The sequence below is a fragment of the Mirounga angustirostris genome, unplaced genomic scaffold (genome assembly GCF_029215605.1).
Source record: "Mirounga angustirostris isolate CCGP_5_RB_7025 unplaced genomic scaffold, mMirAng1.0.hap1 SCAF_10, whole genome shotgun sequence".
Classification (NCBI taxonomy): domain Eukaryota; kingdom Metazoa; phylum Chordata; class Mammalia; order Carnivora; family Phocidae; genus Mirounga; species Mirounga angustirostris.
This window is the reverse complement of record NW_026991718.1, coordinates 64,854,592-64,877,228: the sequence shown is the minus strand read 5'-3', so window position 1 is coordinate 64,877,228 and position 22,637 is coordinate 64,854,592. Positions and strand designations below refer to the sequence as shown.

Below are 22,637 nucleotides of genomic sequence, written 5' to 3'. Positions count from 1 at the left end.
CTAAAGCAAGAAGGCTAAGTGTTGCCTTGTTGAACCTCAGCTAGGAATGTGTGATTGGACAACTCAAATTTTTCACTGCTCCAGGCATGTCCAGGAATGACTGCAAAAGTATTCTGAATATTGATTTGGGGGCTATAAATACATTTTAGAGAATTCGGCAATACAAAATCCCCAAACAACAAGGATCAATTGGATGTATACATGCACACATACACATACACAGTGTTTCAGAATAAACATACATACATATAATTTATTTATTTATGTACCTATTTAGGGTGTCCAAAAAGTCTTAAAATATAGGAAAAATATTTACTTGGTATTCTTTTTTGCATTTTATTTAAGGTACTTTGTTTTCATTTCAGTCATATTTCCCTGTAGATGATAAATGAATGTATCTGTGATGATAATGAAATAAAGTAGATTTATGTTTCTAGACCTTCAATCACCCTTTAAATATGTATTTCAAGAAACAGATGTGAAACAAAGGGATCCTCAAATAAGCAGAACACAGTATGAAAAGAATATCCTATTCACTGGTGTGCAGGTAAATGTTTACTCACAAGACTCTCCAAAAAAAAGAAAAAAATCCCTGATTGTTATAGCATTTCTCAATTTCCATAGTGCAAATACTCCCACCATGCTTGATTACAGCTACCAACATGAAGTCACTGAACACAGAGATGGAAAGAGATGGGCAGTAGTACACCATTATATAGTACTCCCACCATATAGGTACATGGTGTAAATAACCTCAAGACACAGAAGATAGCAAAACACAGTAAAAATAATTAGGAGTGAGGGGTTTGATGAGTATTTATTACCTTTGTTTATGATTTAATTTTTGTAATGGTTGTGTTTACCAGCTCACATACTTCCTCAGAAGTTAGCAATTGGCCCAAAAGTTGGTGCAAGCCAGGCCCAGACATCACTGATCCTACCCTGTAAAGCCTAAACCCTTTCCTATGTATAGCCCCACCACATCCTTTCCCAAGAAAGCACATTTTAAAAGAATGATACAGTGCAAATTCTCTATATGGATATGCACTCAGAGAACAATAAAACTCTAAACATATAAATTATAATGAGTACAATTCTGTTTCTACTAATGCTAAAATCCCTAATAATCCAGTAACTACAGTTTTCCCTCGTTATCCTAAACTTTTGAAAGTAGCTTATACAGAGAATCTCTTTCCCTCTATATTAAATGCATTTAGTATTAACATATTATTTTATCTTTATCCAAGACTTAAACATTTACAAATAGAAAAGTGCCCAAAGCAATTCAACCAGAAATATTACATCTTAAGTTATTTTAATTGACCCAGGGGAGGAAAAAAAAATCTACTCACGTTGCTAATATAGTAGTTAAAAATATTTACCATCTTTTTTTTTTTTTTTTTTAAGATTTTATTTATTTGACAGAGAGAGACACAGTGAGAGAGGGAACACAAACAGAGGGAGTGGGAGAGGGAGAAGCAGGCTTCCCACAGAGCAGGGAGCCCGATGCGGGGCTTGATCCCAGGACCCTGGGATCATGACCTGAGCTGAAGGCAGACACTTAACAACTGAGCCATCCAGGTGCCCCATCTTTTTTTTTTTTTTTAAGTAGGCTCCAAGCCCAGCATGGAGTCCAACACAGGGCTTGAATTCACAACCCTGAAATTGAGACCTGAGTTGAGATCAAGGGTCGGATGCATAACCGACTGAGCCACCTAAGTGCTCCAAAATATTCACCATCTTTAATTCGAATAAGAGGCAAATATAATATTAAATAAGCTTTAAATAGATAACTTTTATTTAAATTATATATCAGTTTTGGGGCTAGAGCACCAATCCATAGGATTAAACTTATATTTTATTTTATTTATTTATTTATTTATTTATTTATTTATTTATTTATTTATTTATTTATTTATTTATTTATTTATTTTAAAGATTTTATTTGTTTATTTGACAGAGAGAGACACAGCGAGAGAGGGAACACAAGCAGGGGGAATAGGAGAGGGAGAAGCAGGCTTCCCGCGGAGCAGGGAGCCCGATGTGGGGCTCGATTCCAGGACCCTGGGATCATGACCTGGGCCGAAGGCAGACGCTTAACGACTGAGCCACCCAGGCGCCCCCTAAACTTATATTTTATTTTATTTTATTTATTTATTTATTTATTTATTTATTTTAAAGATTTTATTTATTTATTTGAGAGAGAGAGAGTGAGAGACAGAGAGCATGAGGAGGAGGAGGGTCAGAGGGAGAAGCAGACCCCCTGCCAAGCAGGGAGCCCGATGCGGGACTCGATCCCGGGACTCCAGGATCATGACCTGAGCCGAAGGCAGTCGCCTAACCAACTGAGCCACCCAGGAGCCCCTAAACTTATATTTTAATTATACTATTTATTTGGCAATACAAAAGAATTATTACAGTTATGGGGGGGAGGCAATGTTTAAAAAAAATCCTCAGGGAGCTTGGGTGGCTCAGTTGGTTGAGCGTCTGCCTTGGGATTTCAGCTCAGGTCATGATCTCATGGGTCCTGGGATAGAGTTGCCTCAGGCTCCCCGCTCAGCAGGGAGTCTGCTTGGGATTCTCTCTTTCCCTCTCCCTCTGCCCCCTCCCCCTGACTTGTGCAGCTCTCTAGCTCTCTCTCTCTCTAAAATAAATAAACAGATTAAAAAAAAAGAAAGAATCCTCATTTTTAAGTGATAAATACAGAAATAATTATGGGTTGATAGATTAATAATTGTCACTGCCTTATGCATATATTATTCTTATTATTCCATTCTTTCTGCTTTCATATATGGATGAAAATTGCCCATAATAAAAGTCTTAAAAGTTACATCTATTATCAATATTATTTATAAAATTATATCAGTACACTTTTCTTTGGAAAAATTATCAATGATACAGCCATATGTATTTGTTCTCTTAAAGTTTTTTTAATAAAATGATTACACAATCCACTGCAAAGTTATAAAAATACTAGACTGGGTGAATTTTCTATTCTTTGTAAGGATGTATATGTACAAAGAGTGGTAACACTTTCAGGCAGGACATACATTAAAATTCTAGCTCTGCTGTAATTAAAAAATAACAATTCTTGGAAGATAATTTGGTCTGTGAATAAGGGCATGGCCTCTGTAGCCATACTCCCTGAGTTCAAATCCTCGCTCTACCACATACTGTGGCAATTATTTATCCTCTCCATGCCTCAGTTTCTCAACCTATAAATGGGGGTAATAATTACAACTACCTGTGGTGCATTGTGAGAATTACATGAGTTAATATATATAAAGTACTGGTGCACAGTAACAGCTCAATAATATGAGTTATTTTTTTTTTCCAAGAGTCTGCCTTGTCACTTTATTTTGCTACAATAATAGGCTATTTCTTATTTACTGAATTTTATTTTTTTTTTAAGATTTTTATTTATTTATCTGAGAGAGAGAGAGTGCTTGCACAAGCTGGGGGAGAGAGGGCAAAGGCAGAGGGAGCAGCAGACTCCCCGCTGAGCAGGGAGCCTGATGTAGGGCTCGATCCCAGAACCCTGGGATCTTGATCTGAGATGAAGGCAGATGCTTAACTGACTGAGTCACCCAGGCACCCCATTTACTGAACTGTAATGTCAGTTTATAATGGGAACTCAAATTCTGTTCCAATAATCCTAAATTGGTAATAAATACACCAAGAATGCAATGAAGGAATAAAAGAAAAAAAGGGACAATGATGCTATACATTTATAAATAAAAATAGTGGGCACCTGAGTGGCTCAGTTGGTTAAGCGACTTCCTTCAGCTCAGGTCATGATCCCGGAGTTCTGGGATCAAGTCCCGCATCAGGCTCCTTGCTTGGTGGGGAGTCTGCTTCTCCCTCTGACCCTACCCCCTCTTGTGCTCTCTCTCTCTCAAATAAATAAATAAAATATTTAAAAAATAATAATAAATAAAAATAGTATTATTAAAAGTTACTACTAAAAATATTTTTCTGCTGGCACTACAGATATTGTTACAAGTGAAAAAGAAAATCAGAAATCACAGACAACAAAGGGAAAGTAAGTTAAGTATAAATACAATCCTTCAGTCCAAAAACATTCTTTGGACTTACTCTAAAAGCCTACAGAATTTCTGAGAAACAGGTGCCTAGGTGGATCAGTCGTTAAGCGTCTGCCTTTGGCTCAGGTCATGATCCCAGGGTCCTGGGATTGAGCCCTGCGTCGGGCTCCCTGCTCGGCGGGAAGCCTGCTTCTCCCTCTCCCACTCCCTCTGCTTGTGTTCCCTCTCTTGCTGTGTCTCTGTCAAATAAATAAATAAAATCTTAAAAAAAAAAAAAGAATTTCTGAGAAACAAGGGTTAGTGTAGATAAGAAAATATTTTCCACTTTTATTAAAAGCAAAATCTTAAGAGAACTCTATTTGGCAAAGAGATAAGAAACTAATAAGAGTTTGTGACCTAGAGTGAAAAATACTGGAATGATTTAACATCTTTTTAAACCATCAGTCTAATTTTCATCTTTGAACGTCTTGGTCTCATTGCAAATAAAAATGCCAGGTATTCCATTTCCCATATTTTTCCTCATAAAATTATCTCACCCACCTACGTCTTTTTTCATTGCTCTGGCCAGTTCCTCAATAGTCATTCCAATCCATACCTCCACCTCCTTTTTGGATTTTGTTGAAAATAACTGAGATTTCTGTGATCTTTCTTCCTAGTAAAAATTCAGGACACATACAGAAGGAAAAAAAAAAAACTTTAAGTGACAGTGTAGATTTATTCTGGAATATCTACCACAATAATGGCTCCTATTTCTACCAACACTCCCACAAATAGCTAAACCTCAGACTAAAATTTACAGTCCTGCACCCCTAATTCACTATTATATACTAATTTCCAAGTAATCAAATTCATCAGCATTACTGAACAACAAACTAGAACTTCCCTTCTTCACAAAGATTTACTGCCTGGAGTGCAGCATTAAGGAATAAAGATTCTGGAAATTACAAATACCCAAAATGGATTTCTACTCATGGCTGTAGGCACTTTCACCTCAGACCAAATAATATAGTAACTGATAGAAATCTAAACCTACCTTCTTTGTTACTAGAAGCCTATATTGAGATAAAACCACCCCAATGAGCGGGTCTGTTTGCCAGGGCCGGATGCAGAGCTGAGCTGTCCACACCGGGTAAGCAGATGAAAACACATGATTCCACTGTGCTAACATTCTTCTTTGACGTAGGCTGTGCAGCTGCCTAAAGACAGTGTGAAATCGTAGCAAGTTCTCCAATTTCAGTATCTTCTGGTTCATGTTTCCCCTGGAGAAAGTTTTAAAATAGTATCTTGGTTAATATGAAAATCAAGTTAGCAAATATTAAGTGGATATCTACTCCATGAAAAACACTGCGCTGGAGTTATAAGTAGAGCTAGATTCCTGCCCTGAAAGAACTCACAGGCTAATCAGGGAGATGGAATTCCATACTACTCTCTAGATGTTAACTATCATTATTGTTAATGTTCCTACCACAACAGAACTGAAATACAACTTATACTTATTATACTTATTCCTCTCCCACTCCCCCTGCTTGTGTTTCCTCTCACGCTGTCTCTCTCTCTCTCCCTGTCAATTAAATAAATAAATAAAATCTTTAAAAAAAATAAAAATAAAAAATAAAATGCAAATTTGAACTCATCAGCTCTTTGCTAACCACCCTCCAGTGGCTGGCCATTTTCCCATTTCAAGAAAACATGCTATATAAGGACTCATTATCTGCCCTCTGCTAACCTCTCACTTCATGTCTTACACTCTTATAGTTCCCTCCCTCCTATCTCCAAGCTTTTGTTATTCTGACCCCCTGTAATCTCCAATGGCTTCTCATCTCATTTTTGAACCTTTGCATATGCTATCTCTTCTTGGAATTGTCTTTCAAGCCTCAATATTTTTCCCTCTTCCCCCCTCCCCCTCCCCCCAAAAAGATGCTTTAGAGGGGGAAGAAGGCACCTAATAAACATCTATTGAATGCCTTCTGAATATTATTCTTGGAATGAAAGAACAGTTACCTAAGAGAAAACTGCAACAGAACTCAATGGTGTAGTTCAGAACTCAAGAGTATAGTTATTTTTCTCCTTGAGTCTTCTTTCTGCTCTCAGTACTGCATTTCTACAGCTTTGCTTTTCAGTTTTTAAAGAGCAAATAAATAATGTGAGATGTACATGTTTTCTCCTCAACAAACATTTCCTGAGTACCATCTTCCAGACATTACATTTGAGGACGTTGATTCAAAGTTTAATGAGCTAGAGTCCCTTCCTTCAGAATTTACTGTCTTTAAAGAGCTCCAAAATAAGATTTCCAGGCACATGAAACACCTCAAGAATGGCACATTTTAAAAAAGCTTATTTAGGTACATGTCCCTGGTTTAAGAAGTGAAGGGATTCCTTTAGGAAAAAAATTTTTAATGAGTCTAAAACCAGACCTGACAAGGGCATATATTAACGGAATGGAAAGAAAAGCACTACATGGAGACTAACCAAAGCACAGATAACTGAGGCAGGAATCAGAAAAACACACTGGGGGCAATAATCCAGCTGTGAAAACTGAAAGGAACCTTACTTGCTACTTTTATTCCAAGCTCCTCATTTCACAGAAAAGGAAAATGAAGAGTCCAGGGACGTCAAAAAGATTTCTCCAATGTCATACCACCAATTAGTGACAGTCAGGCCTAGAAGACAGGCTGTCTGACTCCCAATTCGGTGTTCTTTCGCAGCTAGGATATTCTTATCATCGAATCTGAAAAGAGATGCTGGAAAAACGTGGCTGCGTTGGTAGAAAGGGCTGAATGTAGGAGGTGTCAGCCTTGGAATTTATCCGAAAGGTAAAAAGAAGTCATTGTAGAAAAATGACAGCCCTGGGCGCCTGGGTGGCTCAGTTGGTTAAGCGACTGCCTTCGGCTCAGGTCATGATCCTGGAGTCCCGGGATCGAGTCCCGCGTCGGGCTCCCTGCTCGGCAGGGAGTCTGCTTCTCCCTCTGACCCTCCCCCCTCTCATGCTCTCTGTCTCTCATTCTCTCTGTCTCAAATAAATAAATAAAATCTTTAAAAAAAAAGAAAAGAAAAGAAAAATGACAGCCCTGGTGTGGTTTCGCCTCGAACCCGGGCTCCGGCCCGGGGCAGCCGCTGCGCGCTGGGAGCGGGAGTCAGCCCGCCGCTTCGGGGCGAATAACGCTTTCGCTACGCCTGAGGCGGGGTCACGCAGGGATTAAATGCCCCGCGGAAAGGCTTCCGGTCGCTCAGTGTTTACAGCCCGTGCCACTGCCACTGCAGGCCAAACAATACACACTCCCCGGGACGACCCGGCAAAGGAACCCCACTCACTTGGCTGCTACATTAGGCCTGGGCGTCCGGATTCTGAATCACCTTGCGGACCCGGGACTACCCTCCGTCAGTCCGGCAGTCCGTCCCCGAAAGGGTCCCCGTCGGACTTCCGGTCCCGCCGGAAGCGGTCCTTCCCGGATTTCGGAAGCCCGAATCTGAAATAGCTGCGGCGGCCAGGGGTAGGGTTGTCGGAGGTGCCCCAGTGGGCCCCCAGAGGATAGGCGGGGATAGACGCTCCTTCAGCCTGTGGCCGCCTCCCGGCGTCAGCCGCGCGTCGGCAGTCGCTTCTGCAAGTCCCTTCACTTTTCTGGGAAGTTCCTTACTGCTACCCTGGGGCTTGAGCGGCCTTGGTGCTGAAATGCTGAAATGTGGGAGAAATGACCCATACCTAAGAAGGAGGGGAAAATGCAAGGGAACGTGGTGATAGAACCAGCTAGTACTCGGCGAGAGGCGCCTTCCCTTTCAAAAGTCGCCTCATTCATGGGTAGCCAGCGTTCCAGTCTCAGTTCATTCCCCGTTGTGTAGGCTTGGGCACGTTATGTAAACTCTCTGTGCCTCGGTTCTGCACGATGGTAATGATAGCAGCCGCTTCGTAGAAGAGCAGTAAGGTTTATAAGAACATCTGGTTCATAATAAGGGTTTGGTGTTGCGACTATTACAGCCTCTCCCAGAGCACTCCCACAACTTGATCGGACATGATGTCTTTTGGCCTGTCCCTTTGACCACAACCTGCACCAGTTCTCGAGAGTGTAAGTATTGTTTTAACTCTGTCCTTCAGGTCTAACACTACCCTCGGCTAATGATACAGTACAGGAGAGTTTCTTACTCAAAAGCATACTTACCCTTACCTCCCTCCCTTAATCTGGCCTCCTAATTCATGCCTCCTCCCCTTGATTTTTTATTATTATTATTATTTTAGGATTTTATTTATTTGTCAGAGAGAGAGAGAGAGCACAAGCAGGGGGAGCCGCAGGCAGAGGGAGAAGCAGGCTCTCTGCTGAGCAAGGAGCTTGATGCTGGACTCCATCCCAGGACCCTGGGATCATGACCTGAGCTGAAGGCAGACACTTAGCCGACTGAGCCACCCAGGCGTCCCTCCTCCCGCTTGATTTTTGTCTTCCCACTGCCTGCCACAGGTATGCAATTGGCGTTGGATTAATGGAAACCTCTGTCTTGGAAGTTTTTTTTTTAACAAACCTAACACCCAAACAGTTGAAAACTATTAAAGTTCATTACATTTGCTATCATTTTACTTACCATTTACAAACACCCACTGAAGTACAATTTCTGCAAGAAATTGTTCTTTGCTTTCTTATTTGCTTTACCAAGCCCTTGAGAAACAAGCAGGAATTGGTTGGTAGAATATCAAAGTAGTGGTCATATCTCCCCCACCCCCGAATTTTAAGTGAAAATAACTGATACTTTTCTAATCATGAAGATAATACTAGTAGAAAATTCAAGTAATACTTCCCCTCCTCCAAGTATATAAAGAAAGTGGCTAAAAAGCAAACAAAAGGATGAGGGCAGTTAAAGAACAGAGGAGACAAGCTATAAGACCACCTAGTGGCCAAAGCTGGCAACAGTTGAGCAACAAAATAACACTGTGTTGGGTTACAACCTCAAGTATCAAATAAGCATACATGCATTCATGCTGATATAAAGAAATGATTGAACGAATAAATAGGGGAGAAGGGACAAATTCTCCCTACAGAAGAATTCTATATAATACATGTATATAACTGCCACTAGGAGGTAAAGCTTAATTCATCTCCACTTGAGTGAGGGCTGGCTTAGTGATCTGCTTCCAGAGAATAGAGTATGGAAAGGGAAAAACAGTAACTGGCAGACACCACCTTAACCAACTGACCCAGGTAAACATCATCAGTGATGTCATGTTGATATCATGTGCCCCCTAAAATGATATGATGAGGACCTTTTATCTCTGTAGCATCCTTCCAAAACCCCACAACTCTACTGTAATCACGGGGAAAACATCAGACAAACCCAAATTGAAGAGCATTTTACAAAATATCTGTCAAGGTCATGAAAAACAAGAAAAGACTATCACAGGTCAGAAGAGGAGACATGATGACCATATGTAATGTGGAATCTTGGATACAATCTTGGAAGAGAAAAAGCACCTTAGTGGAAAAACTAGTGAAATCTGAATGAAGTCTGTAGTTTAGTTAATTGTAATACCCCAGTGTTAACTTCTTAATTTTCATAATTGTATCACAGTTAATATAACATGTAAACATTAGAGAAAACGGGGTGGAGGACATTTGAGAATTCTTCACTGTCTTTGTAACTTTTCTATAATCTAAATTTATTCCAAAATTTAAAGTTTCTTCTTTAAAATAGAAAGTGAGGGGCGCTTGGGTGGCTCAGTCGTTAAGCGTTTGCCTTCGGCTCAGGTCATGATCCCAGGGTCCTGGGATCGAGCCCCGCATCGGGCTCCCTGCTCTGCAGGAAACCTGCTTCTCCCTCTCCCATCCTACCCCCGCTTGTGTTCCCTCTCTTGCTGTGTCTCTCTCTGTCAAATAAATAAATAAATAAATAAATAAATCTTAAAAAAATAAATAAATAAAATAAAATAGAAAGTGAGTCAAATCCTAAATCCCACCTATCCAGAGGTAACCACTTTTATTATTTTGGTGCACATCATTCATTTATCTCTATGTATAAATACCTACACATGCAATTGTATATAAATAATATTCATACTATAAATGCTGTTTTTAATCTTTGCAAAAATATATAATGGAAACCTTCCATGCTGATGGACATAGATCCATATCCTTCTTTTTAAATGACTCTGAAGGATCCCATTGTCTATAAGTGCCATACTTACATAGGCACATATATGGGTCGTTTCAAGTATTTAACTTATAAACAATATTGCATTGAATATTCTTTTTTTTTTTTTAAGATTTTATTTTTAAGTAATCTCTACACCCAACACGGAACTCAAACTTACAACCCGAGGTCAAGATTGCATGCTCTACCAGCTGAGACAGCCAGGCACCTCACAGTGACTATTCTTGAGTATACACCTCTGCATGCCAGTTCAGTTCTTCCTCTAGAATAATACCTAAAACTGGAAGCTCTATGTCCTTTCAGTGGAGAATGGTATTTACTATCTAAGCTCTGGGTGTTAGGTGTCTTTATTGTTACTGGAGTTTCACTGCTCTCAAGCTCTCTGTGGACAAACCTAGGGAATATATATATATATATGTATATATATATATATATATATGTATGTATATATATATATATATGTATGTATATATATATATATATATGTATGTATGTATATATATATACACACACACACACACACACACATGCACACATTTCATCCATATACATTGAAAATCATGAGTTCTTACTAATATCACCAATTCCGATCTAAGACCACAGGTTCACTCTAGTCTTTTCCTTTTCCAGGTTTATAACTTCCTTTTTTGGCAGTGAGAAACTTGACTTTCATCAAACTTGACAAATTTAATTATTTGAGCAATTCCCCTGTATGAAACTTAAACTTCAACTTGGCCACCATCCCCTTCCTTGAGCTTATGTTCTCCTTACCTCTTTTCAGCCTGGACTCCCCAGGCCAATCCACCCCTTGAAGTGGATATCCTCCACACCCTGGTTGGAGTAAAATGTTAAAATTAGGGGAAATAGGATGAAGGACATTTGGGAACTTTCTCCTCTGTCTTTGCAACTTGTCTGTGAATTTACAGCTAAGCAGAGCCACCAGAACCCCCTACACACCCCATTCCTGCCCTACATCTGTGGATGCCTATCTCACTCTCACCTCTAATGGCTTTAGGACTAAATTGAGAAAGGGGAGGGATGCAGAAGGGGTCTTATTCCCACTTCATCTCATGTCCTTTGTTGGCCTTCTAAAAGTCTGATCATGGGGCACCTGGGTGGCTCAGTCGTTGGACGTCTACCTTCAGCTCAGGTCATGGTCCCAGGGTCCTGGGATCGAGCCCTGCACCGGTCTCCCTGCTCAGCGGGAAGCCTGCTTCTCCCTGTCCCACTCCCCCTGCTTGTGTTCCCTCTTTCGCTGTGTCTCTGTCAAATAAATAAATAAAATCTTTTAAAAAAATAAAAACAAAAGTCTGATCATATTAACCATGAAACAAAACATGTTTGGACATAGGACACTTAACCACGAATAATATTTCATATTACCATCTTCTTGGTGAGAGCCATTTCTCAGAACTATTAAATAATAGGCCATAAAATACACTTGATGAGCAAACTTGAATCGAAAGAACAGTAAAAACAACAAACAAAAAAACCAAAACAGGGGCCAGGCCTGGGTTGCTCAATCAGTTAAGCATCTGCCTTCGGCTTAGGTCATGATCCCAGGGTCCTGGGATCTAGTCCTGCTTCTCCCTCTGCCCCTCCCCCCTGCTTGTGCTCTCACACTCTATCAAGTAAATAAATAAGTAAGTAAATAAATAAATAAAATCTTTAAAAAAAACCCAAAAAACAGAAGCAACTGTATTGCAGCCCTTCCCTTTCTAGCAAATGGCTTGAACTTTTACTAGTTCTGCCTTTCAACTTGCTCCCTCTACCAACCTTTTTCTTGCCTTTCAAGATCTTGACTGAAAGCTCCCCAGGGGGCTAGGTCACTTCAATATCCAGACCGACTATAGTTCTTGGTGATAATTAGGGCTAGACTGCCTTCCATGAAAGAGGCAAGGCGATTGCTGCCAAGCTGGGAAGACAGTGCTACAAGGAGCTACATTCATTTCACTGGGCCTCTTCTAGCAGGAGGACATCACAAGGAACAACATAAGAACAAGCGTCTTCCAAGGAGCAACTGGTCAGGGCTGCAGGAAAGCAGACCAAAATGACAAGATTTAAATCTGTTTTGTTTTCTGTCTCAAGTGTCATTTGTTGGCTTCATAAAGCAAAGAAACCCTGCAGTAAAAAATTGCTAGAGAAATGGTGCCAGGCATTTTTAAACTAGAAAAGACTTTAGAACCTGAATCATGGCAGCCTAAAATTATCCATAATAGTTATAATCCTCACTTATCTCTTCATTGCCAATTATTTACCAGTCATGTAAATATTATATTTAATATTTTATACAGCAGTTGTTCTTGGAGCATTAGCAGATTTGAGGCCCACTGATGATTCAGTTTTTCTTTTTCTTTTTTTTTTCCTCTTTTCTTTTTATATTTCAGTTTTTTTCTTTAAAAGGAGCGAGTTGTGTACAGGGGGATTAAATGCTTTATAGACAAGAAAAAAAAACTATGCTAGCACCAACTTACTCATCATCCTCTTCATCCTCCTCGTCTTGCTCCTCTTCCTCCTTTTTCTTGCTTTTTTCGGCCTTGCTGACTCCCTTTTTTGCCGCCTCAGGCGTCTCTTTGGCTCAGTGTGCAGTGATGTCCTTTTCACATTTTCCCTGCAGCCTGGCAACCTTCTTTTCACGAGGCTGCTCGTCATCCGCAGCAGCGTTACTCCACATCCCTTCCAGTTTCTTTGCAACGTCACCAGCGGATAGACCAGGATGTTCTCCTTTGATTTTAGGGTAATACTCAGAACAAAATGAGAAAAAGGCCACAGAAGTCCTCTTGGGTGCATTGGGATCCTTGAACTTCTTTTTTGTTTCTCTTTTGGGGGGGCATAAGTTTTCATTTCTCTTTCACAACCGGCCTTGTCCGCCTTTGCCACATCTTCGAATTTTCCTTTCTCTTCCACCCCTCTGAGTGTCTCTTAGAAAACTTTGAGAAGTTGACTGAAGCATCTGGGTGCTTCTTCTTGAGCTTCTGTCAGCAAGTTTGTGCAAAGAATGCGTATGATGACATTTTGCCTCTCGGCTTCTTAGGATCGCCTTTGCCCACGTTTTACTATTTTCCTCAGTGAGGCACAGAGTTGTCCAGTGCCCTTCTGGCTCTCACTTACCCTGGCACTGTCTCTGTGGAGCTCACTGTAGACCAGTGGCTGTGAGAGCGGGAGCCGGACGCGACCTCCTTATTCTCTCTGCTCTGGAACCTCTGTTTTTCTTGACTCTGATTTGACAACCTCTCCCAGTGAAAAATTGGCAATCTAGAGGTCAAATTTCGGTAAAGAGAATTTATTGTAGATGTGTGGCTTTTGGGAAAATCACTAAACCTAAATAAAAACGATATGTATCTCTCATCTGATGTACTAAGGATAAGGCATTGTTCTCTTTTTTTAAAAAATATTTACTTACGTGTTAGAGAGAGAGAGGCAGGCAGAGGGGAGAAGCAGGCTCCCTGCTGAGCAGGGAGCCCGATGCGGGACTAGATCCCTCAGAACCCTGGGATTATGACCTGAGCCCAAAGGCAGACGCTTAACTGACTGAGCCACCCAGGTGCCCCTGTTCTTTCCCTCTCTCTCTCTCTTTTTAAAGATTTATTTTATTTATTTTAGAGAGAGAGCACAGCAGGGAGGGGTAGAGGGAGAGGGAGAAAGAAACACAAGCAGAATCTGTGCTGAGCACGGAGCCCGACTCAAGGCTCGATCCCCCAACCCTGAGATCAGACCTGAGCCAAAACCAAGAGTGAGTCACTCAACGACTGTGCCACCCGGGCACCCCTATTCTTTTTTTTTTTTTTAAGATTTATTTATTTATTTGAGAGAAAGAGCACGTGAGCAAGGGGAGGAGCAGAAGGAGGGGGAGAGAGAGAGAGATAGACTCCCCACTGAGCATGGAGCCCGACTCCGGGCTCGATCCCACAACCCTGAGATCATGACCTGAGCCAAAATCAGGAGTTGGAGGCTTAACCAACTGAGCCATCCAGGTGCCCCAAGGCATTGTTTTAATGCTTTATAGTCATCATCTATTTCAGTCCTGCAAGATTGAATGTCTTATTTTTGCACATCAATTTTAACAAACCAGAGGGGCTGCATTATCACTGTGAATGTTAAGTAACTTGTCCAGGTCACATCCTTTGTGATTGGTGAGAGGGACCTAAATTCAAGTCTGTTTGATTCCAGTGCCGTTTCTTAACCATTTCCATATTTGAAGAAGCTGAATTGAAGATCTTTAGGGTCCTATTCAGCTTTGAAATGTTACCTTTTGAACATATGAATGTAAGCATTTTTTTCGTTTAATTTGGTATCAACCTGTAGTCCATGCTATGTAGTAAATCTTTGTGTTTCCATTAATATGACCATTGCTCTTAAAGCTCTTTATGGAAAACAGTAAGAGTAATAACTTTGTATATTTCTAGTCAAGAACATGATATTAATCTCCAGTAACCTCTAATATGAGCCAAATGAACACTCATTAAAGATATCTCCAGTGGGGGACGCCTGGGTGGCTCAGTTGGTTGGGCGGCTACATTTGGCTCGGGTCATGATCCCAGGGTCCTGGGATCGAGCCCTGCGTCGGGTTCCTTCCTCAGTGGGGAGCCTGCTTCTCCCTCTCCCTCTGCCTGCCTCTCCACCTGCTTGTGCTCTCTCTCGCCCTCTCACGCTCTCTCTCTGACAAATAAATAAATACAATCTTAAAAAAAAAGATATCCACAATGGATTTTCATCAACAATGAGATAGTTCTCTCTTTATCACTAGCAACCAAATTACACAAAGCTTTCTGTGGGTTTCCTCAACTTCACTGATTTCTTCATACACAATCACATCTCTTTAAAAATGTCTTTTTGCTGTAAAGTCTTTAATTTCATTCTTTCCAGCTTCACTGAGGTATAACTGACAAAATTTTAAGATATTTAAACTGTACAATGTGATGATTTGGTATACATACACATTGTGAAAGTATTCCCCTTCCATTGAGTTAATTAACAGATCCATCACCTCATAAATTTACTTATATTTATTTATTTATTTTTTGTTGGGGACTTCTAAGTTCCACTCTCTTAGCAAATTTCAGTTATACAATACAGCATTATAAACTAGAACCACATTGTTACACATTAGGTCCTCAGACCTTGCTCATCTTAGAACTTTTGTACCCCCTTACCAACCTACATTTCTTATTCCAACATTCTTGTCCTATCTCTTTCCCGGTGAGTATGAAGACTTTGAATAAGACACTTAACTTTTCTGGTGATCAGTATCTTCATTACAAAATTTAGAAGGTTAAATTCTTAGAGTATTATTTTTGAAGAGTTTAAAAATGTTAAATATAAAGCGATCATGTGTCTAAAGATGTATTTCACTCATTAACAAGAGAACCAACAAGATGGTAAGCCTCCTTCAAAGAGAATTGAGGAATGCCAAGTATTTACAGTGGCTGAAAGAATGAATGCTTGAACAAGATTACTAATATAGATACGAAATTGGCTAATATCTTACAGCACGATAAAGCTGTAACTTTTGGGTTTATCTTTTCAATGGGACAAAACTCATTTATATTACTATCAGTTTTCCACACATTAAGATCTACCCTTACAGGGGCGCCTGGGTGGCTCAGTCGTTACGCGTCTGCCTTCGGCTCAGGTCATGATCCCAGGGTCCTGGGATCGAGCCCTGCATCGGGCTCCCTACTCCGCGGGAAGCCTGCTTCTCCCTCTCCCTCTCCCCCTGCTTGTGTTCCCCCTCTCGCTGTGTCTCTCTGTCAAATAAATAAATAAAATCTTTAAAAAAAAAAAAAAAGATCTACCCTTACAGAGTTGTACAATACCTGTATACTAAAAAATAATATAACTGTATTTTAAATAATTAGTACATTATTTTAAATAATTAAATACTTAAATAATTTAAATAAATAATAAAAAGATACCAAGTCAAAAAAGCTGGCCATTCCTAGAGACTCAGAGAATCCCCAGGAGTGTGTGCTAAACAAATCCCAGCAGAACACTGGAAGGGCAAGCAGTAATCCCTTCACTATTTCCAGGTTTTGGATAATTTTTAACAGAACTGAGAGTCCTCTGAGTTTTAAAACAAAGCTTCCTTAGGACCATCCAATTTTAAATGAGTGTTTAAAGGGAACAAAAGGGAAACATGCTACTTCTCTGCTTAATCAACTGTCATCTACTCCACACATTTTATGTTGTATGAAACCAATATTTCTCCAGGCAAGAAAACTGAATGTTTTCATCTATTTCATATTTTAATTGGGAGGTAATTAAATTCAGTCTGCCCACTTATTAATTTTTTTACATTTTAACTTTATTTTCTTTTGAAGCCTGTGTTAAAAATACTCTCATGTGATCTTACTTGTGGAGACATGGTTTATATTTCTTTATTTTTAGTAACTTATTGATTCCCCCCTCCATTATAAAAATACATAGAAACATAGAAATTTTCAGAAGATAGAAAATACAAAGAAAATTTTTTTACAATACCCACAGTTCCATTAGCCAGAGATAACCACTTCACTTTTTTTTTTTTTTAAGATTTTATTTACTTATTTGTCAGAGGGAGAGAGCACACAAGCAGGAAGAGTGGCAGGCAGAGGGAGAAGCAAGCTCCCCGCTGAGCAAGGAGCCTGATGTGGGACTTGATCCCAGGACCCTGGGACCATGACATGAGCTGAAGGCAGACGCTTAACGACTGAGCCACCCAGGCATCCCCAGAGATAACCACTTTAAGAAATGTATTTTTAACAGGTGAGAATTTTAGTTCCCAGCTCTAGTGTGTGGGAACTGGAGCCATAACCTACTGCCCTCCCCTTGCTTGTTGGATGCCAATCATACTGACCATCTTTCAATGCCTCTTCCTTGATTTGCTTCCTCCCACCCTTGCACACAGTGTCACGCTGTTTCCTCTGCCTGGTTCACTCTTCTCTCCTCTCTCTGCCCTCTTCATTCCTACTTATCTTTCAGATTTCAGTTTGCTTCACTTCCTCAGAGAGGCCTTCCTTGACCCACTCCTTCCCCCAGATGAGGTGAGATTCTATTATGGACTTTCCTAGCATTGTGTATGTGTCCTTCTTAGCACTTGCTACCCATGCAATTTAACATTTGTTTCTGTGATTATTTGACTAATTAATATACTGTGTGCTTCACAAGGGCAGGGTCTCTGTGTGGTTTTGCTCCCCACTTTCCCTTTAGCCCATAGCTGATCTTCAATCATATTTTGAGTTGAATATAATATGGCTCATGTCCCCACATGTTGGAGCTGCAAGGAACCTTAAACCTGAGGCTATCACTAAGATTTCTTCCCTTCTCCACGGAATCATCCAGGAACCTGAGACTTGGCAGGAGCCAGGGAACTGGACTGTGGGGTTATTGTCTTTTTTTGTCATGGCTCCTCATTGAGCAATGAATCTTAGATGTACTTGTGTCTCATCTGCCTAGGCAGCGCTGCCCCAGGTAGACTGCCTTCCACTGACAGCAGGTTCCCATCTTGCTACCCACTGGAGGGACAAAGTGCCAAGAAAGGGACTCTTCTCTACTCTCCCATCCTTCCCACTCCAGTCCTCACCTTCTTTTCTGACTCTGACGAAACTTAAATTTCCTCCTAGATCCAGCTGCTTTCTCCTCTCTTATTCTAGGAACCAACCTCCATCTTCTTCTGACCTGGTAAGAATCCTCTTCCATAGGCCTTTAGAAGCCAATTTTTGTGGAGTAGGATTAGGGAAAGATGCAAATACTAATTAGTTTTTTGAGTTACTGTTATACAGCTATGTATATTTTGAAGCAAAATTGGGGCCATGTTGTCTACCCTCTCCTATAATTCATTTTCTCCATTTACTGAATTGTTTCCCTAGATATTCATATTGAGAGCATGATTGAGAACATAGAATTCCCTAGGAAGATGTCACCTAATTTATTGAACATGGCCCTTGATGGTGGGACATTCCTCATTCCTTAGTGTAGCAGGTACAATTCCTTGTGCCTACTTCTAGCCTTGTCTTCTGCTGACAGGCCTCTCATTCTGCTCTACCGTCACAGCAAATCATACTGCCCAGGGACATACCGTGCTTTTTCACCCCCAACTCTCAACTTCTGGGGTTTCCTCAGCTGGAGCACTTTTTTTTTTTTTTTTCCTGGCAGAGTCCTACTTATTCTTCAAACTGATGCCATCTTCCCCTAATGCTTTCCTTGATGCACCAACGCAGTCTTAAGCGCCCTTCCTCTGGGCTCCTAAAGCATCCACATCGTGCCACTAGTCACATTTTCTTGGATTTATTCTCTGAATGTTTCAGTCCTCTCTGCTAGATTTCAATGTCTTTGAGGGCAGAAAGCATGGCACATAGAGATGTTCCAAAAGATATGTTGAAGAGACATAGATTGCAGCAAGCACTTTTCCCTATTGTTTCACATGTTTGGGGCATGTACAGCTTCCTAGGATGGCTTTCAATTTACCTGTTCTGGAATTGCCCTTTGTTTCACTCAATAATAGGGATTTCCAACATTCATCTAACAAATGCCATGATGCCCAATCCCCATGGTGTTGATAAATATTTTGGCCTTTATATTTCCTTTGCTAGGTAGGCTACAGTTGCAACTGTTTCTTTTACTTTGAGCTGACTTAGATGAGCGTCCCTGGTTTCATGGATCCTGGCATAACTCCATTTTCCAGCTCTTTTTTCCCAGATTCTGTCCTTTTCTGTCCAATATCCGTACTCTTCCTAATAACAAGAGTCTTTCCCTCAATACGTTCTTGTATAAATGCCACAAAACTTCTTATCTTTTCCTGTTTGTAAAATAATGCAGTAAACTATTTATCAGATGCTATTCCTCTCCTAGAATTGTGAGATTTCTATAATTTTTTTAAAATTCAAGTTCTGCGACTAAATATCTAGTTCCTCAAGCTCATGCTGATCACTTTGAATTTCATGTTTCATGTTGTTTCCAGTGTAAATTTGAGATTGTATTCGCCTTGAAGACAAAGGACTATGCCAAGGATAGATAGCATTTATTTTGTATTTAATACAATGTTGACGAATATTGCATTAAATCTGGGTTAGGATAGTTTTTAAACAGCGATATGAAGTTCTTTTATCATAGATCTAGTTCCATTTTATAATAAATATCTTTGGTTGTAAGACTTGCTTGGAGCAGGATACTTGGGTCATTCCACCACAGGTGGACTAAAATTAAGAGAACATTAGTGTCAGCCAAGTGGGGAAATGATAGTAGTTTGGGCTGGGGTGATGGAGGTGGTGAGAAGTGGAATGATTTGGGAAACTGAACTGTGATGGACTAGCTATTGGGGTGTGCATGTGTGTGGTGTGCTGGGCGAGAGAATTCATAGTTTGAATAACTGATAGATGGCAGTTCATTTCCAAAGAGACTTCTAGGTCAGAAAACTCAACTGCCTAGACAATATGGGGGATGCCACGGCCAATTTTGGCTCTTTGCGTTCCTCTTTTGTAGCTGTCATGGAGATCCTACCCTGGGTTAGTTTCCTACTTTTGAACATACTCACCTTTCTTGGTTACAATCAGATTCCAATTCTTCTTTCCCCTGATTACTCTCAGTTCACCATGATCGGATTTGGGTTTTCTTGAACATCTTCAAATATTTAAGGATAATTATTTGGGATGTGCCATATCTTCAAATGGGTGATCTTTCTCTAACGCTTTCTAATTTCATTTTTAGAAAGAAACCTAGTGGAAAAAAGTGCTGACTGAGGGTTTCACATGATAATGGAAAACCCCCATCAAGAGGTAGGCAAACTGCCTCCAAAAAAGGTGAGCTGTGCTTGCCACCGCGAATTACTTGTACATGAATAATAACAAAAGGTAACTTCCAGGAAAGGTCAAGTGAAATTGTAATTTATAAATTAAAAGTTGAAAAGTCGTAAAAGAATAGGCATTTTGGCACCCTCCTCTCTCCCTAGGGAGCTGATTCAAAAACCTCTTAAGTTCTTTAAAATCTTTAACTGCCCCGCTTCCTAAACAAGGAGAGACTGGAAGAGGCAGACCACTCTATAATGACTAGGGGCAAGTTTAATAAGCAACAGAACTTAACAGGAAGCTTGTCTTGGGCAGCTACAAAACAGCGATCTCTGCACCCACTCGCTAGAATCTTTTGAGTTTATGCAGAGGCCTTAAGGGGATTTAAGGCACAAAACTGTCCCGTTGGTTTCAATAACACATTACTCGGTCAAGGCAATGTTCTTCAAACGGCTCCCGGTACAGGAACAGTGCGCAAAAGGTACTTTTCAAGGTCAGGGGAAAGGGTAAGGAGCGTCTCTGCCTGGGGCTTACCCGTGGTCACATCCTCTCCATGACGTTCTCCCACACTCCCTACGCCTAATTTCGTTAGGTGACCCTGATTCTGGTTTAAATGGAAGTTATGCTGAGCCTAGGGAACCTGAAGCGGGATTAGAGGCGGCTATGAAAAAGCACGTGTCGGGCGCCTGGGTGGCTCAGTTGGTTGAGCGACTGCCTTCGGCTCAGGTCATGATCCTGGAGTCCCGGGATCGAGTCCCGCATCGGGCTCCCTGCTCGGCAGGGAGTCTGCTCCTCCCTCTGACCCTCCCCCCTCTCATGTGCTCTCTCTTTCTCATTCTCTCTCTCAAATAAATAAAATCTTTAAAACAAACAAAAAAGCACGTGTCTTCCTCCTGTAGAACGCGGGATAAGGAACGCCTTCGGGTCTTCGGGCCAGGCCTCCTCTGCAGGCGACTTCCAGAGAGACGGGGGGGGTCGGGGAGGAGAGAGGGAAGAGCGCGCGACCGCAGCAAGGGCCCGCCTCCGGAAGGTGCCACACTGGACTTCCGGGGCCCCCTGGTCCTCCGCGTACTTCCGCCCTAGCCTCCAGTCGGCCAGCCTCGCGGGAAGCCACGCCCGTTTCAGCGCTTCTCCGCCCCGTGGCTCTCCTCTGGCCACGACGGCAGCATGGCGGGCGCGGAATTGCGGGCAGCGCTGGAGCAGCGGCTCGGCGCCCTAGCCATCCCTACAGAGGTCGTGGAGCACGCGGAGGTGAGGCGCCTCCGCTGGGACCCCCCTGCGGGAGAGGTGGGCTCCGCTGCGGCGTCTCTCGGGCGGGGCCGTGAAGACCAGATACCCCAGCGGTAAGGTGCCGCAGAAACGTCCGTTCTCGGACATTTCCCAGGTTCCAGAGCACGAAAGGGACCCACAGAAACATCGAAGGCCTTTCGGGACTATGATGTTATTGTGAGAAAACAGGGTTTTCCTCTTGGAGCGCTTTGGTCACATTTCATTTTGAGAACTTCTGCATGTAAAGTTGGGTCAGTGTGTGTTTATGGTGTAGATAAGCTACGAGGCAGTAAACCGTCTCTAGTGTCAACGATGTATCAGGCATCATGCATACAGCAGGACACCAAGCTTAGAGAGTTTGGTATGAACATGATTTCATGTATTGATGTGAGGATTTGCAAACGCTAAAAATCTTCAGCTTTACAAATTTAACATCAAAACTGTATCATTTTCTCTGACCTTCTTCCCTATGTAGTACACTTACTCTCCCCCTTCTTTACCTGTGCACATTGCCAGCTCTTCTGACGTTACTAGTCGGGGTCTCGTTCCTTGCCCGTGATCTCTCTCATTGTGGTTATATATTTGTAAAGTGGAGGCTGTCACGTGGTCTGGATGTAATGGAATGCTAAGGAATAGGAATCTGGCTGCTGTAGATTTTCAGTACCAAAAGTTTAAAGAAAAAAACCAAAAAACACTTTAGGAGGAGTGCTTGGCCAGCACATTGGAAAAGAGAACTGGCCTAAGAGGTCTCGAGATGAGGGATTGAAACGGCAAGGTGTGTTTTCTAATGGGCTGGGAATGGGTCCCTACCAGTGACATCCAGGGCATTGAGCACTCCCTAACCTTCACCCAGCAAGCAGAGTATGTGTACATGCATATTTTTTGAAGTTTTCATGTGATATTTTACAGGTGTTTACAGTTGAAGAAATGATGCCTCATATCCAACATTTGAAAGGAGCACATAGTAAGAACTTATTTCTTAAAGACAAGAAGAAAAAAGGCTATTGGCTGGTGACCGTTCTTCATGATAGACAAATTAATTTAAATGATCTTGCCAAGCAGTTAGGTGTTGGGAGTGGAAATCTTCGGTTTGCTGATGAAACAGCCATGCTAGAAAAACTAAAAGTTGGCCAAGGCTGTGCCACACCTTTGGCACTCTTCTGTGATGATGGAGATGTGAAATTTGTTCTGGATTCAGCTTTTTTGGAAGGTGGACATGAAAAGGTGTACTTTCATCCAATGACCAATGCTGCAACCATGGGCTTGAGCCCTGAAGACTTTCTCACATTTGTGAAGAAGACAGGACATGATCCCATAATACTAAATTTTGATAAAAAGAACTAATTGGGCTGATATTTAGAATACATTTATTTCTGAAAGCTGTTTTTCTTATTTGTAATTTATAAAAAGCATTAAAAGTGATAAGAATATTTAG

General features: G+C 41.2%; 2 protein-coding genes and 1 pseudogene across 7 annotated transcripts in view; 1 reads left to right on the top strand and 2 right to left on the bottom strand.

Moving 5' to 3' along the window:
- The window catches only part of MTIF2 (mitochondrial translational initiation factor 2), a 24,318-nt gene extending 16,819 nt beyond the window's left edge, over positions 1-7,499 (bottom strand). Inside the window, exons 1-3 of one of the 3 annotated variants that reach the window (XM_045884975.3) lie at positions 7,356-7,499; positions 5,077-5,302; positions 4,584-4,695 (exon numbers count right to left, since the gene is read on the bottom strand). In XM_045884975.3, the coding sequence (XP_045740931.1) occupies positions 4,584-4,695; positions 5,077-5,295 (331 nt within the window). In that variant the 5' untranslated portion in view covers positions 5,296-5,302; positions 7,356-7,499. Of the gene's footprint in view, positions 1-4,583; positions 4,696-5,076; positions 5,303-6,594; positions 6,913-7,355 lie in introns of those variants that run through there. The other 2 variants (XM_045884974.3, XM_064572500.1) reach the window with 2 other exon arrangements.
- On the top strand, positions 7,500-22,637 carry LOC123851298 (prolyl-tRNA synthetase associated domain-containing protein 1). Of its 4 annotated transcripts, none has more exons than XR_010405694.1 (3): positions 7,500-8,104; positions 19,857-21,281; positions 22,112-22,251. XR_010405694.1 is itself a non-coding variant. In XM_064572501.1 (2 exons), the coding sequence occupies exons 1-2, from the start codon at positions 21,101-21,103 to the stop codon at positions 22,544-22,546; spliced, it is 555 nt and encodes a 184-aa protein (XP_064428571.1). In that variant the 5' UTR covers positions 21,000-21,100; the 3' UTR covers positions 22,547-22,637. The 4 variants fall into 4 exon arrangements, 2 of the variants coding, with proteins under 2 accessions (XP_064428571.1, XP_045740934.1); XR_010405693.1 differs by having other exon boundaries at positions 7,527-8,104; positions 19,857-21,276; XM_064572501.1 differs by lacking the exon at positions 7,500-8,104 and having other exon boundaries at positions 21,000-21,220; positions 22,112-22,637.
- On the bottom strand, positions 12,643-13,225 carry LOC123852015 (high mobility group protein B1-like; annotated as a pseudogene).